General features: G+C 41.2%; 1 protein-coding gene across 1 annotated transcript in view; it reads right to left on the reverse strand.

Moving 5' to 3' along the window:
* Positions 1-1,038: 1,038 nt before the first annotated feature.
* Positions 1,039-20,476, reverse strand: part of LOC113025114 (Golgi apparatus protein 1-like) — a 155,968-nt gene continuing 136,530 nt past the window's right edge. Inside the window, exons 30-34 of the mRNA XM_026172549.1 lie at positions 13,499-13,680; positions 8,095-8,208; positions 5,330-5,481; positions 3,056-3,101; positions 1,039-1,184 (exon numbers count right to left, since the gene is read on the reverse strand). Of these exons, the coding sequence (XP_026028334.1) occupies positions 3,069-3,101; positions 5,330-5,481; positions 8,095-8,208; positions 13,499-13,680 (481 nt within the window). The 3' untranslated portion in view covers positions 1,039-1,184; positions 3,056-3,068. The remainder of the gene's footprint in view (positions 1,185-3,055; positions 3,102-5,329; positions 5,482-8,094; positions 8,209-13,498; positions 13,681-20,476) is intronic.

Here is a 20,476-nt window from a genome sequence, read left to right on the forward strand (position 1 = left end):
TACTACATGGAGCTAATGAGCTAATGCTCATTTCAGGAAATTGTCTGGGCCTATATATAACTTTATAAGTGATTTCCTGAGTGGACTGAACAGTGAAATTTACCCAGAAAGTCATAAAGCCGTGCTCACTGAGCCTGTACCGCAGAAGCATTATGTGGTCACACAGCTGGTTACACATAATGAAAACAGGCCTGATGAAAATAAACTGTGCGATAAGGAGCCGCCAGCTGGTCCCACACAGACTTTAATAACAGTGATGAGTCTGACATGAGAAGCAAGGTTAGGGTGATGAAACAGACTCAAACGTTAAGGAAATAATCCAACAGGCTCATGAGTCTGCTCTTGCCTGTGTAGCCCACTAATGCAGTGTTTTCTGGCGGTGCAGAGGTGTTGGCCCAGAGGCCAAAATAAAATAATCTGCTGTGAGGAGGTATTTAGCTGCAGAACCATCAGTATGTTTTATTAAACTTTTCTATGATGTTCAGATATTGTCTAATGTGTCAACATGTGAATGTGGATCACTGGAATGGAAAACATAGGTGACGGCAGTGCAACATACTGTGGCCCCGAGAGGTCAAACGGATTGCAACTTAAGAAAACAACCATCAATTAGCAAAAAACGCTGCAAAAGCACACAAGACACAACGGAAATAGGAAAAAACAGATTTCCAAAAGCACAAGGGAAGTGTTTCTGGGGAGACAATAACCCGTTGCAGGAACCAAAATATGCTAAGATTGCACTGGGAGACACTTAAAAGAAGTTGAGGATCTATCGGTTTTGTGACAAAAGAAAAGATGAGAGATAAGTGTGTTAGCCTAACTATTAGCCTAAAAATCCAGCAAAAAAAAGTTTGGGAACCACTGCGTTAGGTTATTGTCTCCCCAGAAACTTCCCTTGGCTTTTTTCCTATTTCTGTTTCCTTTTCCCTATTTATATTTTGTTTTTCCTGTTTCCGTTTTGTTTTGTTTGCTTTTGCAGCGTTTTTCTTATTGCTGGTGTTTTCTTAAGTTGCAGTTCGTTTGGCCTCTCAGGGCCACCATAGCAACATAATAAAAATGTCAAAGATATGTGAAAAAAATCAAAAATCAGGGGTGGAGGAGAGTCAGTCCAAATGCAGGTCGTGTTGCCAGCGTCGTCTTGAAGCTTCGTCCATCCCAGCTGTTACAGATCTGAGCGTCTGCTTCTGGAAGGAAGTGAACATGGACACAAAGGACACAAAGAGAGAGTAAAACATGCAAAAAAACTCATAAGTTGGCATGAAATACACTTTAAGGTCAATATCAGTGGAGCCTGATGATTTTAAAGATTTGGTTTAAACTACAATAAGGTTTATGTGTCCTTCTTATCCACCAAAATGACTAATCATGAAGTGACTTAAATCTAAATGACCAGCAGGGGGCGACTCCTCTTGCTGCAAAAATATGGCTGTTCCATAGAAGTACAAGGAAAAAGTGTGATCTGTTCCCAGGATTTGTACCTTGGTGAAACACTTTGCTGTTGAGTTTACAGTCGTAATATTTGATTTGAAGTCTTACTAAAAACAATATGATGTTAATTTTGGCCACTATTATTATTCTTGTTGCTATTTTTTGAGTGTTAACTGTCCCTCAATTTCTCAGCTCCACTCATCACCGTCTTGTTTCGAAAAATTAAGATGGTGAGAAAAGTCAGCATGAGGCTTCACAAATAAGATTTGTCAAACTGATGGGTGAGATTACCGTGTCTACAATAATCTTTTATAGTCCATTAACTATGTGCTGTAGGTATTGGGCAGTAAAGGAAAGAGAAAGCAGATCTATCTTCATTATAGGGCTGGATACTTAATGCGCAAATGTCCAACTTCCAATTACTGCTGACCACTGCCGAATGTGTTTCCATGTGTTTTACCACCAAACAGTCATTGGCTTTAGTTGGATAAACTTACACAGGAAACAGTCCGTTTTTTGCATTCTTTGTTGCTTTAGCAAAAACAAAGAGCAAACACACGTTAACTGCAAAAATCAACTGATGTAAGAGCTAGTTGAAGTCTTCCACAGCAAAGTAAGTGCTACGTTACGGTAGAGGACAGATCTGGAAATAGTTTAAATGATTCTACAATAAAAGAATATTTAAAGTTATGTCATATCATATTATTATTACATCATACTGCTCTTCCTTCTGAGCTCCATTTTTATCCAAAACCTATTAAAGAGGACATATTCTGTTCATTTCCATCTCCATCTCATGCTATAAAGGTCGTAGTGTATTTATATTTGTACGTCCCCTATCTCCTCCTAAGCCAGTGAACAAATCTTGATAAAAACTTCTAGAAACATGGCTTAATGCACAGTGAGTGCAAACATCTGTATGTTTATATGCACATGTACACATGGCACTTATTCTTTATTGACCTAACATTAAAGTGTAGGTTTGCACATTTTTATTAATGGACTCTATTAGAGTAGCTCTGCAGGATTTTTTTTTTTTTAACCCATCTTCCTTCAGATTGGCTGCTCCTTGGAAACAGAAGGTTTAAACTGTATGTAGGCGGGGCTTCTGTGCTCACAGCTAGAGCTGTGCGCCTGAGATGACCAATATTATGGATAACCTCTATCTTTGACATGATGCAGCTCGAAGAATAGGAACAAATGTCCAAAACTAAGTCTCATGAGGAATACTTGTACAAATGCTGGATCCTTTATTTGAAAGTTTGGCCCTGCTTAATAAAAAGACAGCTGTTACAGAACACATTACTTTTGGACTGAGTGCATTAGCATTATTGAGCCTGAAGTGGTTAACAAGCTGTATTCATAAACTGTAAGGGTGTAATCCTTCACAGTTAATATTATTTCCCAAATAATTTCAATGAAGATGCTCAAAAATGCACAGAAAGCTCAGTTATGTCTACAGCCATAAATTAAAGCACAACGCCCTCCAAACCCAAACCCAATTTTCAGTTTGTGTTTAATTTGAGCATCCAACATTAGATAGACAGACATGAAAGAAAACAAAGAAAAGCAAAGCAGGTTCATTTCAAAGGAACGTATAAGGCCAGGCAGCTTGCCACCTTCATACCTGAACTGCAGCATCACAGGTCCTCCTCCTGATCAGACTGCTTTATCTGAAAACAGAAAGAGAAAGTTACTCTTAACAGGACAGTGGGTTAATTAAAACACTGCTTTAGCCTCTATTTGCACATCGCCTCATGTTCAGTGCAGCCGGAAGTCCTTTATCCTCACAGTCCACGTAAATGCTCATTTCCTGTTCATAATAACACATTGTGTTACACACACACACACACACACACACACACACACACACACACACACACACACACACACACACACACAAAGAGGTAAATGGTAATTAGCCTGCTAAAACACTCTTTTATTCATGTACACTCGGCTTCTTCCTGTCAGAGGAACAATGCGACAGATTAAGGGCCGGTCTGTTCTCTGCCTCCTCTCAGATTAATGAGGCAGCTTTGCTCTGTCAGGCAGGTATAGGAAGCCTGCAGGCTAATTCTATGTCATTATGTTTCCCTGTAAAGAAACAGAAACACTGAAAGCATCGCTCCTCCGCTCGGCCGATCTGCTCCACTCCGGTGAGATCCTGAATCAAAAGACCTGCGAGGCGACTGGTAAACACATCTTCCACCAGGAATTATACAGATGGTGTCTCTGCAGTGTGGGTGAGTCACAGATTTACTGCTGGTAAGTCTATATGACTGAGAGATTTAGGAAGACAGGTGAAAGGATGGACTGGGACAGATGAACTGTTTGTTTTTTCAAACTCTAACTGGATATATGGAAATCGTGGCGGACATTATTTTTTACTTCTTACTTTCTGTTTGGCAAAAGAAATGTTTGACTGATTATTAAAATAATCTCCATAATAACTAGTGAAACACTGAAAAATAATTCTGAGAGTTTTGACAGTTTTGTTAACGCACCTGAGTCAGAGTTAGCCAATTCTCCACAAGAGGGCAGCATTGCATTAGCTGCTATTGCAGAGCTGGCCACCCCAGAGGTTGTTGAGGTTACCCTGTGGGAGGTACATCGTCTTGTTTGACTAGCTTAGTGTGTAATAGGGATACTTATGCATTCTGTGGGATAGTGATTGAGTATTAAAAGGCTTTAACTTGTTTGGGTAGTAGTAAAACATCTATACTAGCAGTGATGGTAGCAGGCATGTAAAATTACACTATGGGTAGCTAAATTCATCCTATAAAGTAACTGAAAGGGAAAAACATACTGTGTGTTTACCCTGTGAAGGTATATTTATCCTGTGTAGTAGAATGGGTGAGTAATAGTGATACGTATTCCATGGAGGAGCCTATATATTAATTGTCAGGACCGCTATTGACAAAAGACGCTACCAGTGGCAGACATTTATAGTGGTGGTATATCTCTGAGGGGAGCAGCAAGACCTCAGCACAGAATAGAGAGGGCAGCCATAACAACAGCTCCATAAATGATTAAGTTAGGAAGTGCATGAATGGAGTATCTGGAGGTCGGTTGCAAAGAGGCTTGCAGATTGGATTGAGACTTTCTAAACAAGTCACTATAAATCAATGAATGTCAACAGGTCTGTAGGAGATTGTTCCATCTGCCAGGATTATGGCTGAGCTTTATTTTGTGAACTGTCTGTACTGAAACTATGCTCCATATACTCCATATTTGCTCTGCAGTAGTGGCAACAGTAGGAGTGGTGGTATATAGAGTGAGTAATATATGTTTATCCAGTACTGTTGTGCCATGGGAAAGGGTTTAATTTGGAATTTGTGACAAGGGAACATTCCCCAGAAGACTACAGGCAGAAGAAAAAGGAATAAAAAAATAAATAAAAAAAGTTGGAGAACCACTGAGCAAATGTATTACTGTAATTACTTTTTATTAGGCTTACCATCTGCTGTCTTATTTTCATTTACTTAGGCAATTAGATGAGTTCAGTGAATGCAATGTCACACCATTACTGCAAATATTAGCGCACTGAAGAATAATCGCTGTGTGTAAGCACAGCACATCAGCTGTTGTACTGAAACCCGTTCAAGCTGGTTTTGTGAGACCACAGTGAAACGTCAGGAAAGTAACTGATGGAGTCCCTGCTGCCGTAACACCTGCGTTAACTGCTTCCTGCTGCTGTGTGATGCCACAGCTGTTTAATATCATTAAAAGAAGAAAACAAACTCCTATTTATTCAGCATGAGACTGTGTCTGAAAGCTGGGAGCTATTTGAAGATCGGGAGGCAAAGCTAAAATTTGGCTGTATGTGAAATTGATTGATATTGATTCTGTAAGTCAATGGTAGCATGGGTGTAGCTGTGGGGAAGCAGGGGCGTATATTTACCCTGTGGGTGTAGCTGTAGGGGTAGTAGTGCTGGTAGTGCAGCGGCTCGTCCTCACTGGCCTCCCCTGGCTCCGGACTCTCTCGCTCCAGACTGCTAACTGAACCTCGGCGAGAGGAATCCGACACACTGGGCTCCCTGCTCTCAGGACACTCTTACACACACACACACACACACAATATCATGCCACCTAAATGCTACATCTATTCTTGGGTATTAATATGGAGTTGGTTCCCCTTTGCAGCTACAACACTCCTTTGAGAAGACTTTGAAGTGCGTGTGGGGACTTCTGCCCATTTAGAAGAACATTTGAAAAGACAAACACTGATTTTCAAGTTGATCCTATAGGTGTGTCTTTATGAGCCTCTGTTTTGCACTGGGGCAGAGTCAAAGGTGGTCCATCCCCAAATTGTTCACACACAGAAGCACAGAATTGTCCAAAAAGTTTCGGTAAGTGGAGGCATTACGTTTTCCTTTCACTGAAACTAAGAGACCCAGGTCAACTCCAGAAGAACACCCCGCAGCGTTATCTCTCCTCCACCAAACGTTATAGTTGGCACAGTCTTTCAGGTAATGTTCTCCATTCACCTAACCCAGATTCGTCCATCAGATTTGTCACATCACAGAACACGTTTCAATAGCATCCCTGATTTCATACGATCGCTTTTGGTGGAGGATGTCAAAATGCTAACACTGATACTTCAAAGTCCAGAAACCAAATGGGGTGTTGCCGTGGCTACATCCATCTTTTAAATACAGTCCTTTTCTAACAATTTTTTTCTTTAAGCCTTTAATTTCTCCTCATTATACAGAGAGTAGTCACTGTGACAGTTCTCTGTCGATAAATAAGTGGACGTCCAACAGTGTCGAGACGTGGTTATGGATGATTTTAGGTCTCATTAAAGCAAAATCACAAGTCATGTCACAACAAAATATTGTAATTTAAATTTTTATTTGAAACATTTTCAGATCTAATGCAAACCTCTAAAAATGTCAGTTTTGTAGTGAATTTGAACCCTCATAACTCGAATACCCGCAGTATTACCTCCCTCTTCGACGACTCGCTGCATGTGTGCGAGAGAAGTTCTCATTTGAGTGTTGGAACACATTTCTAGGAAATAATCGCAAAAAACTGAAGACCGTCAACGTGTCACATCGGATAATTTCCTCATCTATTTATCAACCCGAGGAGATAAAACCCAAACACACACACATGCACAGGGACGACACGATAACTCCTGAGCGCTGAAGGGGAGCTTATGAAAGGTTATGAGGACCGTGTTTATCGCTGTTTACCTCACTGTCATAATCCACGCTCCACTGGTGGCAGTTTTGTCATTGAACCATTACTCACAGATGCAGTATGATAGCCGGCTCACATCTGATGGTAAACACAGCGACTCTCTCTGCATCACCGAACGCTCCGACGGATCATTTGCCGTAATAAACTCAAATTTAGAGTTCAGGAAGGATTAGACCTGGATCAGTCTGATGTTTGAGGTTGATATAGGCATTTAATAAAAACGGGATGCGTGTCAGTGTCAAACACCTCTAAAGTAATGACCGAGACTGAATACGTTAGATGTTTCTCATTCGTTTGTAAACAGAAATGTAGTCCTGAATATATTTCAAAGCCTGGTTTTACATTCCTGCTAACAGGCCTTTTCATATTCTGGCAAAGCACCAAAGACAACAACTAGACTGTCATGGGCTTAGGAGATTGATTTCAAACAGGCAGAAGAAGCCAGCCTGACTTCTTGAAGTCAAGTCTGACCTTGGGGTGAATTTTCTGGGACATCCAGTCCTGGGAAGATTGTGACATTACATCAACACCTGAATGCTGCAGACCAGCAAACTGCCAAAGACGTGTTCACACTTACTGATGTTTAGTTAATCAAGTACATTTGATTGGAAACACCTGACTGCTACTTATATACAGTCTATAGTTACTGTAAATCAGTCCTCCAGGGAAGCTCCAGGGGACCTGGACTTGAATCCACTGTGCAGCCAGGGCCTTTCTGTGTGGAGCTTGCATGTTCTCCCTGTGTCTGTGGGGGTTCTCTCCAGCTTCCTCCCGCAGACCAAAGACATGCACTTAGTAGTGCTAGGCTAACAGGTGATTCTAAATCGACCATATGAATGTGGGTGTGAATGGCTGTCTGTGTCTCTGTCCAGGGTGTACCCCGCTTCTTGCCCTGTGGGAGCTGGGATAAGTTCCAGCACCATGGGGGGATTAAAGAAAATAGATGGATAGATCTTACCACTACAGCACCTTGACAAATTTTATCTATGATGTGCGGTCTGGGGGTCAGTTGATGCATTTCAAAATGGAAGCAATACGTGTAGCAGTCAAGTGAAAAGTCAAGGTCTTCAGTAGCAGATGACTCATGCGGAAGACATGGAAGTAAGGGAAGGTTTGGAGTGAAGCTAATTATCCATCCATTCTCTTCTCCTTATCTTTATCAGGGTCACAGAGGGGCTGGAGCCTATCTTAGGCTTAGGTCACCAATCTGGCATTCACACTTATGTGCAATATAGAATCACCAGTTAACCTAACCCCACTAACTGATGTCTTTGGATTGTGAGTGGCAGTTGGAGTATCTAGACAGAACCCATGCAAACACGGGCTGTGTAAACAAACTCCACACAGAAATATTGCTTCACACACAGACTAAATACAGCAGCTCTAATTTTGAAAATAATTGCAATTAAGGCGTTAGGATTAAATTTTATTATTATTATTTTCAGCACAGTTCTTTGTCTCTACCTGAGCCATCCTTCCTCTGTCTGTCCATCTTGTCTACGCAGTCCAGCAGGCCATCGATCTGAACCTTGATCACTGTCAGCTCCCTTTTGATGGAAAGAAGCTCTGCCATTCTCACTGCAGAGACAGGGAGAGATGTAAGAAAGAGAGGGGGATTAATCTGGCTCATGATGCATAAAATAAAATAAAGACTGACGCATGAGGCTATAACGACTACTCAGGTTAAAAAGTATTCTATGTTAAAATCAACAGATAAAGTTATGTGAATGTGACCGGCTAATGCATGGCTTTATTTACATGTTGTCAAGTGTTGAGAAGATGAAGGCTCAAGCTGCCTCAGTGACCGCACTTGAGATTTGGTTTACTAACAAGGTTCCTTTAGTTCAACAGGAAGCAGAATGACCTAAACGTAGAAGTTGTCTGCACCAACCACCATGTGAAATGTAGAACCCAGAACTTCCCTCCCTAAGCTAATGGGGTAAGAACATTAAACAAGCAAATAAAGCTGTGAAAAACAGACAACCAGAACATTCATGTCAAAAGCAAAGGAAGTAAATCCCCACAAAGAGGCAGGGATCGATCTGAGGAAGCCGAAGAGCTGCTTGGTCTGGGAGAGGGAAAGAGACCCTTTTCTCAGCCTCCTTTAAATAGAGGCAGAACAGTTTATCAATTACTCTGTTACACTGTGAGAGATCTGTGAGAGAGGAAAAAGGAAATGAGGAAACAAACACAAGAGGAGGGTGCATAACATAGAATACACACAGCTTTTTAGTATGCAAATGAATGCATGTAAAAACCTATAAGCAACAAATGTGCAGTTGTTTAGAACATAAAGCTAAATCTGGGTTTGAATCCTGGACCTGCAGTTTAATGTCAAACCTGCATTTGAAATTTATGTGGTGTACAGATAAGACATAACACGTGGACAGTGACACTAGTTATTAAAAACTAGGGGTGCAACGATACTCGTATCGATATTGAACCGTTCGATACAGTGCTTTCGGTTCGGTACGCATATGTATCGAACAATACAACATTTGTAATTTATTTTATCAACTTTCCTTCTGACGATGCTGTCTGTGTGGAGCGCTCAGTGAATCTGCGTTCGACTACTCCGCCTAGGCTGCACTGTCGAGCGCAGATCCACTGAGCGCTCCACACAGACAGCATAGTCAGAAGGAAGAGCGCAGGGCAAGCTAGCGAGACAGAAGTTAAGCTCTCCTTGCAACATGGCAAATTGAACCTCCCCCACCCTCATTCAGATCTGGCGTTTGGAATTATTTTGGTTTTCATGTGACGTATGACCCTGAAGGTAAGTGAGTCATGGACTAAAGTAAAACAGTATGTCGGATGTGCCACGCAATGCTCAATTACATGGGTGTGAACTAGTGTGTTAGCGCAGTTAGCTTGTTAACGTGTTGGCCGTCTAGTCCCATGCACGGAGCGATCAGGGGTAGCTCGTTAACGGAGATTTGCCGTGTTGTGGCGTTAAGGTCATTTCAACGAGATTAACCTGAAAGCACTAGTGGGAACACAACGAATATAAACTGCACATTTACACCGACATCATCCTAGTGCAAAGACAAAAACAACAAGCATGCTACTAACTTTAGCCGAGTCATTTAGACAGCTGTTAGCACATGATTCTCCTTATGGGGACCTGATATGTTTAATATGCTGCTGAGAATATAGCCCAGAAGAAGCGTATAGTATAGCTTTTATTTTGGAAAGAGCCATTTCTCTGTAATAAACTCTCTTTTCCAAAGATGAGTGATTCCTCAATCAGATACAGGGCTCGCAATATCGCTAGCCCGACGTCCCGGGGCTAGCGTTTTTCCAGTCGGGCTACCAAAATCTATCTCTGCCCTGCCCGTCCGGCTATTGTAGGAAAAATCTATGTCAATGCTTTTGCATTCTTTCGGAAATGTAGCTGGGTAATTATGTCATTGGCATCGGTGAGCCACTGTCAATATGTGACATATTGAAATCGCGTTTGAATTTGCGCTTGTTTTTTGCTTTCACTTTGCAATCGTGCGAACTGTGTATAGAGAGCGACAGCACTGATCTGTGAGTGATGATAATTTGTGCACCAATTCCTCTGACATCGTCTTATTAATCGTTAGCTTACTACGCAAACATGACAAGTGAAATCTCCCGCAGCTTAAACATGTGAGAGGTTGATCGCGCAGAGAATCGCTGAGCATTATGTGAGTGTGCGTGTAAAAGCAGCAGGATATATATTTTAGTTCTGCTGAGCCAAATAAGACAGGTCAGGGTGAAGAAGTGACAGCCAAAGAAAAGCTTACCACAAAACGGAAAAGTTATGACAAATCAGACTATAAGGCAAAAAGAAAGTGCAGCTTTATGGTTTCATGGACAAAATAATTTCTGTGGCTGCAATATGACGAGCTATATAACCGGGGCTGCACATAAGTGGTCCGCAGGTGCGCATTCGCTGTCAAAATAAAAAACGCGCACAAGGGTTAGGGTTAAATTTAAAAACTGTACTTTTGAGTTAAAATATATATTTATAATTTTAATAAATGACAAATTAAAAATGCATGAACATTTTTTTTGTATCGAAAAAATATCGAACCGTGACACCAAAGTATCGAACCGAACCGTGAATTTTGTGTATCGTTGCACCCCTATTAAAAACATGGGTTTAATTTAAATTATTTGATATCCTAGCGCTGACACACACAAAGTACAGCGAGGGCTTAGAGAAGGGTGTAAAAAGGGAAATTAAAGAAAAATAGATGGTACACCCCTTTGTCTTGCCATGTTTGGGGCATCTTAGTGCCAGTCTAGACAAATCTGCAGCAGACAAAAACATTTTAGACAGCAGTGATTTGTCTGTTTCAATATCAGCGTGCATAAATCCAGCGACATAAAGAAATGTTTCTTTGCAGCTGGGTGTGGAAGAAAATCTCAAATCTCATCAGCAGCAGTTTTAATGAACCTCTGTAATCCACATTCCCACAGAGAGAATCAACAACTGGTAGATGGTCTGAGCCCACAAATGACAACAGAAACCAACATGTAATGTAAAACAACTCTGAGCAGTCCTTTTTTCTTCTTCTGTCTTTGCTGCGCTGATGTGTTTCAGGGTCATTTTCTGTTCATAAGTGGGCCGATGCAAACTCAAAAGTCAGCGCTGACCGCAGTAGGATTTTACAGCTCCATGCAGATTCGAGTGTCATTCAGTGACCCGTGCAGTCGTCAAGGCCGCGCTCCTGCACCATCAGTTACTCTTAGCGCTGCGCTGCCGCCTTCTTCAGCTGCATGAGCCCTCGCCCTCGCTGTGCTCCGTAATGGACTGACTCTGCTGCACACAGCTCTCCAAATGACCCTGAAAACTACTTCAATCCTGAAAGCTTTTCGACCTCTGAAGCTTGCAAAGGCAATCTAATTTCCTTGTGATGGGGCGCAGTAAAAACTATTAAGGCTTGTAATAAACTAGTATAAACAATTCTTATTTTCCATGCACTATTAACTCGGTCTAATTGTGAGAGCTGATAGGCTCGGCTGGGTTATAGCAGGAGAGGAGAGCCCTGCGGTACAGAAGCTTTTAATGAAGAGACCATCTGGAGCACCCCCCCTCACCCGCCTTCTCTCCAGCACCCTGGGGCCTTACCACCGAGATGAGCTGTCACACAGGCGGGAGATAACATGAAACAGGGTTTTGGAGAGGAAATATCCTCAGAGTGCAGCAGGTTTCCACAGGAGCTGCAGATTTAAAGGGGGGGGGGGGGGAAACAGGCTGAACATCACAACTATGTACAAATGTGAACATCAAGGCCGAGGCTCATGTGTGGGTCTGAAATTTAAAAGCCGTTAATTGGTGAGGGATGTGGCGTTAAACACCCCTGCGTATCGTCCTCTGACAGCAGCGGGGAGTTGGTGTCTCTGCCCTTTTTCGATAAAAGCCTTTTAACAGCTGAACTTCCTGAACTTCTCGTGCCACAGTATTTCCCTTCGTCCTTTACCCTCGGCAGAGTTACAGCCACGACTCTGGATTTAATGTTTGCTGATGTTTTCATTAGGTTTAACGGTCATGTAGCTCTCAGTGGATGGATAAAGTGCACGTCTCTCTGGGACATGAAAAACAGTTTACTGGAAAAGCGAGAGAAGAAGACTCGGAACAGTTTGTGACAACTAGGCGCTGTGAAGGTAAAAGAACGCATATGTACAGTTAACAGGCAAGTGCTAAGCACAGTATTATTTTACTTTATTTATTTTGCCTTGTAAACAAACACGCTTATTAAGTGATTTCAAAAATCCACATGTTTGATGGAGACTTTCTGTCTTTGGTTAACAGAAACTGCCATGACGAGCCTACTGAGCTCACTCTCTGAAAGTGCAGCACCTGTTTAAGTGCATTATGAAGGACTCTGCACTTATAGATATGAGCGCCATGTGATTATTTCAGGAGTGTCTAAATGATACATCGAAAAGACCACGTTTTTACACAAAAAAGAGGAAAAGAATAAAGACAATTAAATCAAACAAGGATACAACTTGATCATAGGAATCATAGGATCATAGTAATTGGTCAAACATGCTGATTATAAGTTTCTGTATCTGAACATGGTGGGCAAGGGGGTTGATTGTTTGGGTTTTCACTATATTATTCTCGGGTCTTTACCTTACAGGAAAAAGCACCTTGAGGGCACTGTTGTTGTGATTTGATGATATATAAATAAAATAGAATTCACTCTTTCACTACCAGCAAACAGCCTCCTGCAACCACTCGCTGATCAGGGAATACTCATTTTCCCCTAGCGACTGATGGTTGCCAGGCAGTTGGCAGTAGGTGTGTGACTGGAGCCTTTTCTCAGCACCTGTCCTATTAACCATCTTTCCTTTCTGAATTTAAGCTGAATGAAATCCAAGGTGAAAGATCACTGTGATCACTGCCACTCAACTACACATGTGCAGGCCGGAAAAATGGGCCTTCAACAGAGTTTGAAAATAGCTGGTGAAGAGGAAGCGATGCACGGCCGCCCAAGGCTCCAAACAAATGAAAAACTGGGTTTTTATGTTGCTAAACACAAACATAGAGGTTAAACACACATCTTCACCACTTCCAAGCTGGTGGAGACAAAACTAATTTTCTTTGTTTTTGCAGGATATGAGAATGTGCATAAATATCAAAATAGTGAAATGTTACCACTTTAAATATAGAAAATTAAGCATGTCCACTGCCAGTATTGTTCAATTATTTGGAGTTAAGTTTTGTACTTTAATGCCATTTACTTAGAGCTAATATCCACGGCTACATCACCCTATAACTGACCTATAATATAAATAATACCAGAAATATAAACCTTGTAATTTTGTATCTGAAATTGTTTAAACTTTAAAAGTTCAAAGTCATTTTTCTATCAGCACAGCATCCTCTTACATTTGCTGCTGGAGGCGGAGGTGTGTGTGTTGTTGCTCCTTCTGGACGGCCTGCTGCTCCTCATTCTCAGAGCCGCTTTGGACAATGAAGAGGAGGAAGATGACGAAGACGAAGGGCGGGGCTGTTTTACAGGACTGGGATCCGCAGGGACCGAAGAGGGAACTCGCTGATAGTCAAACGCACTGAAAATAAACACACACACATGCAAGCTTTAAATACTCACACCCTCGCAGACCGAGTCCCATGATGCACCAGTGCCTGAGGCGGTAGCGTCATGCTGCTCGTTTCCATCTCGGCTACTTTATTGTTACAATGAAATGAAGGCAAATTTATGTTGTGAGCAGAGTTCATCTTTATGAAGAGCAGCTTGTTTGAAGTCATTTTTATACACAAAAATCTTTGTTATTAAAGTTTTAAAAGCAGAAAGCGGAGAGGAAACAAAGAATAATCTTTTTATTTTTTAAAGGCTTTTATTTCTCTGAACTTTCCCTGCAATGTTTCTGGCTTGCAACTCCAAACACAAATCTTTAGAATGAACTTGTAAAATATATACCTTCATTTAAAAACAACAGTCAATAATTTCCTAATGCAGCTATTTTTCTTAATCTGGAGGAATCAGTGAATTTAAGTGGTGGATTAATCCACATTTGATGCTTCAGTATTGCGTCAGTAAGATGTCTGAGTGACCGAGAGATTTCTGTTATGATCTGCAGAAAAAAAGTCTCAAGGTTAATTTAAATATCTGACGACCAAAATCAAAGACAAACCAAAAACTCATCAGAACAAATAGGAGAATCATTTTGGAGTCGGTGCCCCAGCCTACCATCGTGCGAGTGTTTGAGGTCACACAGGTGTCTCAGAAGGGTTTGCATTATAAGGTGGCTGACGTTCACGTTATAAACCTCCATCTTTGCTCATTGGTGGTCGTCCAGGGAGACAGCTGGCCTCTTTTACACCTCTCTCAAAGCATTTGTGTGAACACCTCAGTGCTCTAAAAAATGTCCCTCTGCACAGCTGACTCTACGAGAAGATATGACTCTACTACTGTGCACCGTGCATCTGTAGAGTACCTGATGTGGTCTCTCCTTGATATATGCCCATGCACTCACATGAGGAAGCCTGTGCTCAAGTTTTGGTGAATCAAAGTCCAAGATTTTATTCTGTTATTTAGCCCTAATTAGCAGCTATCTGTGTCTTTATGGATACAGACTGCGGTAACCAACAAAGTCATCCTTTGTCCAGATTTGATAACTTCTGCCTCCAATAACCCAAAACATTGGTGACCAAAGTGTTAATGTTGAGGCTTCGAAAACCAGTGGCCATGTGGTCTACAACAAAGCTGCCCGTGTACCTATTTGTTGCAAATATGAAAGGCAAACATAAGGAAAACACGGGGAATACATGCAACATAGGTTCAAGGTTCTTTATTTGTCACATGCATAGTTATACAAGTATAACACACAGTGAAATGTAGCCTGACACGCTCCTCGACATGTGCAAAAATTATGGGGGGGGGTGTAGAGGAAGAACATATATATATATATATATATATATATATATATATATATATATATATATATATATATATATATATATATATATATACTGGGTGAATGTGCAGTAGTAGCAGCAAGCAGGTGAATTCTGTACATTAATATGAATAGATATCTGACTATTTTACAGGATAGACAATATAAACATATTTAAAATTAAAGGAATTGAAATGTACATTGTGCCTTGGTTTAGTGTCTGGAAGAGTCCTGACTCAGTCAATTATAGATGATGTGAGAGGGCGGGTGTGTGTGTTTAGGGCACGGATGGCTTGGGGATAGAAGCTCCTCTTGAGTCTCTCTGTCCTTGCCCGGATGATGCGGAACCTTCTACCAGATTGCAGAAGTTGGAACAGTTTGTTGCCAGGATGGGACGGGTCCTTCAGTATCTGCGCTGCTCTAGTCCGGCATCTCCTGGTGTAGGTGTCCTGAAGCGGGGGGAGAGCAATCCTGCAGCAGCGTTCTGCTGTACGGATCACTCTCTGGAGAGCTTTTTGGTCCTTCACACAGCTGTTCCCAAACCACGATGTCATGTTCTGTGTGAGGATGCTCTCCACAGCGCCTGTATAGAAAATCCTGAGGATCTTTGGAGAGACCCTGAACTTCCTCAGTTGTCGTAGGTGATACAGGCGCTGCCTAGCCTTTTTGGTCTGGACCTGAATGTGGGCAGCCCATGTCAGGTCTGAGGAGATGTGGACACCAAGATACTTGAAGGACTGCACCCTCTCCACTGGAGCTCCATTGATGATAATGGGCTTGTAGTCTCTGTGCTGACCCCTTCTGAAGTCCACCACCAGCTCCTTGGTCTTGCTGACGTTCAGCTGGAGGTGGTTGTCCTGGCACCACGATGCCAGATTCTTCACTTCATCCATGTAGGCCCCCTCATCGTTGTTGGAGATGGCACCCAACACCACTGTGTCGTCAGCAAACTTCACAATGGTGTTGGAGCCATGGGTGGCCACACAGTCTGAAGTGTAGAGGGAGTAGAGCAGTGGCGAGAGGACACATCCCTGAGGTGCTCCTGTGTTGATGGTGCATGGAAAGTAGATTTAATACATTTCCTGACTAAATATTTGCAGGTGGTCTGATGTTAAGATTTAGTTCAAATAACCGTCACACTACTCCCTCCATTCAGAGGTTGAATATGCCAATTAAACTAATAGAGGAAGAGGTTTAATATGAGGATGACATACAACTCGTAGAGCATCACTGTGATCCAATTACAGGCCTGAATACTAAAGAGCAGAGACAACAGGACAGTCTGCTCAAGTGGACAGGTCATGAGTCGTCCTTCAGCTCCTCTCGTTCATCTTCTTGCAAGAATGCTTCATTCCTGATATGAGAAACCAAACTATGAGGCACTAATGTGCTCTATTAATCTGCATTGAGAAGCTGAACCAATAACTTCTCCTCAAATTATTTGTATAGATTTTTTTATGATGCTTTAATGATTTTGTGATCTTTGAGTTTAATTCCCAATTAAAAACCAAATTTCCTTTTAATACTTTCAGATGTAAACGCGTATAGAAGGCTGAGGTTAGGGTAGGTTGCATGAATAAAAAAGTATTTAAAGGTTAAGAGTCTTTTCAAATAAATCTCACACACAGAGACAAACCAACACTGAATGCATCCAAGTGAAACTGTTTGAGTACATTGCATTGCTTTATGCCAAAGAGCTGCATCATTACTCCAAACTATTAAAACCCCATTAATAAGGAATGTTCCATATTCTTTCGTCACCATAAACACTCACACTGTATTTTATTTTAAAATGTTCCCGTCGTGCTTAACTCACTGCTTTAGCAGGATATTAATTAGATTTTTAGAGAACCAAAGTTGAAGTAATATCCTGCTAAAAACATTACCTACACCTTCTCCTCCTGTTTGTTAAAAGCGATGCTGTCCAGCGGTTTGTAAAATACAAATCCATACAGGCTAAACTGTAAATATTTGGACGGGTACGTGTTCTAAAAGTTATATATTTTATAGTTTATTTTTCATGCATGCACTTATGCAGTTCTTTCTGAACTGTATGTGAAATACAACACATCAGAATGATGGGATGCTGCCATTCTGTACAGGAAGCCCAGTTTCTTTTCTGTTTTGTCTTTTTTTTACTTTTTTATTATTTTAATGATTGATGATTGTAACAGGAGCAATGAAGCTCAACAGTAAGACTGATGTTTGTAAAAACAAGCAGAGATATATAGCTTATTGGATAACTTGATGCGAACTTGACATTCATGTAAGACTCATTTAATGCAAAGCATTCCTCATGGCTGGTCTTCGTTTGCATCCAAATCAGCTGATGAGATTAGAACTTGTAGCTTTTTCCAGTTTGATTTGAAAGTTCTTGTTTATTAAAGTGTTGCCTGTTTAGCTCTTATGCTAGTTTTTGAGTCCATTTTGAGTTTTATCAACTAGTCCTTAATTACAGTTTCTGAGTTTATTCAGTCTTTCTAGTTTATTCTGAATTTCCCTGTTCTTGCTTCTTACGTCCTGCTTTAGGTAGTTATTTAGCTCCGGTGTCGCGTTTTTAGTTTTACTTTTCCCTTCTCTGTCTTGACTGTCCACAGCTGTGTCTTGTTACCCTCCTATTCCTCTTATACCTTCTCAAATAGGGAAAATAAACCAGAGTTCAGGTGCAGCTGTGAAAACACTCTTAAATTGACAGGAAGTATACAGAACATACCAACCAGCATTTACAGGGTGTTTGGGAAAAATACTTTTTCCCCCACAAATGTCCAAACTAATTGTTGTGCATCACCCAGAGAACCAACGCTTTTCTCATGACACAGCATAATCACTTCTGTTTCTAAAATGTTTTGCTTATGAGTTTCTAAATTTGGGAATTCAAAACCGTGACTATTTTAGATGGTACGCCATTATTTATTTTGGTGTGTGTGTTAACAACCGTTACCTTGGAAACTATTAAGTAAAATATATAGTAATGCAACACCTATTTATCAAAGGGGACTCTTGGACTTTACCAGCATAGCTTTGCATGAATCAGACTTCAAAATCATACATATGTAGGTCGTCTTGTGGTCCTAACTTCCTTCTGATTGGCTGCCTCTTGCAAACCGTAGGTTAGGACAGCAGCTGTAATGACCATATATAATGACCATGAGCATTTAGAGTGATTGGCTCACACTTACTTGTACATATGCTGGCCTTGTTATTTAAAATATGAGACACATCTGTCATATTCCAGGATATATATGGTAGAAAATAAAGAAAAACTTCAATTTAAAGCTGTATTTTAAGACACAGCAGGATAACACAAGTGTTTAAAACCTCCCCCTGAAGGAAGTTTTCATACAGCCTAGTTTTTCTCCTTACTTGTAATGAAAGTATCAAATTGATTTATAAGGAAATTAATTGAGAATGAAAGCTGTGCCATTTGTATGTAGCTGCAGTTGAAAGTCAGCTGAAAGTGAATTTGGTCTTAAATCAGTTGCAGCTGCTCCCTCTGTCGGGCTGCGTTACCTGCTGGAGGTGAGATGAAACTTTCTAAAGGACAGAGTGATTTATCTTCTATAAGCGGATAACCAGCACTGATTTCATTTCATCAAATAATCCCAGATGCCCTCCTTTCAGCACTCGCTGCACCTTCTCCCTTTTGGTGTTATGTCGCCGCTCGCTGATGCCGTGTTTTTTCCCGCGGTTGTTGCGGTCTGATAGAGTGTGCTGTGCTGCGGGTGAGAGCTGACTGACAGCTCCAATTTGATGCAGGGAACGATAGAGGAGGCGACTGCGAGGATGAGGAGAAGCCTTTCCTCTCGCTGCCAACCTCTGCTGCCTATCACAGCAGCCATCTACAGCTGGAGGAGCAATGACTGCAGGGGGAACATGAATACACTTCATCTCTTTCACTGTCACACAAATAGAAATGCATACGCACACACACACACGAATATGTCTGCTCAGTACATTTTAAAAGGTTCTTCTGTGACATGGGAAAAAAAATCATTTACACTTTAAAGGCCGGGGAAAGAAGCTGTGTGCACCTACAAACATGCAGAGATATTCAGGTTCAGAATTTAACTCCATCTAGAGCCTGTTTTCTCCCAGTTTTGAGGATTTCATGCCAAATTAGGAAGCCATGAATGACTGAAGGCCACACACATCAGCACATTTAGTGTTTGTAACGTGTCAGAGGATGGCAGCGTATGTTGGGAATAATGGTTGCTGCTTTTTAACAGTTAGTGAGGTGCCATTTCTTGACACCAATGCTGAAAATGTACGTCTGCTATGATGGCCAGAACAGAAGTAGTGAAACTGAAGCAAAGCTGCATGAAGCTACGGAATCCAATGACCACAAGGAGCGTGTACTGCTGCCGAATTTATACACATTCATAGCTTTGTAAATTAAAATGGGAAAAATAAATGCACCCAAGAACCCAAGAAGAAAAAAAGCACCTGGAGGTGACTGTTGCTGTGATTTGGTGCTCGGCAACCCAACTTTATGTGGTCTGACGTTTCATGGCTGAGATGATGTGGTTCCTACGTACTTTCACTTTGCCATAATATATGACACAGCTGAAGGAGAAATAACTGTTGCAACAGTTGCATCCTATTACAGCACCACCCTCCAATTCACCAGCTCTTTACAACAACCCAAATATTTCACAAATGTTTCTAAGGGCAGAATGAATGGCTAGGTGCTTCATTTTATATACCTGTAGCAAATGGACTGGAAACACTTGAATTCAAAGACCAAGAGGTGTGACCCAATACTTTTGTCCATACCTGCCTCTTAAGTCAAGTCCTAAGTTGATGTCTTCCAGGTCCTGGATGTTTCCAGGTCAAAACTCTTCAGTTCCCAAACTCAAAAATACTCTACAGCATGACTGAGAGTTAAAAACTGTCTGAATTCTCTCATACTTAATAAAGTGATCAGTGTGGCTGCTCTACCAGATGTGACCATCAAGTTTAACATCCAGGCATCCATGAAAAACAGGACATAAAGTTATCTCACTGGTTTCCACCTAAAGATGATACACCATGTTCTGAATTAGGGGTTTCTGAAAAATTAAAACCAACAGCTCTGCTATCACTTCAGACATAAATGAAGACAAAAAACTAAACAACAGCAACAGTATGGTTACTGACGTTAGGATCCATGCACACCATCAGCTTAGTCATAATACACTGTCATTAATCTACTGCTGCATGGTTGAGATTACTCACTATATTAAAATTCCTGGTTCTTGGCTTCATGTACCCATTCATATCTTTGTTAGCCTCAGAGTGATTCTTTTCTGACCCGTTCAAATATTTGGTGTCTTGTAATCTGTGAGGTAATGGGGTGTAGTTACATTATAAGGTTTTAAAAACTAAGCTTTAAGATGTCCTGCAGACAACTAGTGGTAATAAAAACCCAGAGAGGCCGGCACTGATCACTGAATATTTTTTGGCAGGGCTT

The sequence above is a fragment of the Astatotilapia calliptera genome, chromosome 7 (assembly GCF_900246225.1).
Source record: "Astatotilapia calliptera chromosome 7, fAstCal1.2, whole genome shotgun sequence".
Lineage (NCBI taxonomy): Eukaryota > Metazoa > Chordata > Actinopteri > Cichliformes > Cichlidae > Astatotilapia > Astatotilapia calliptera.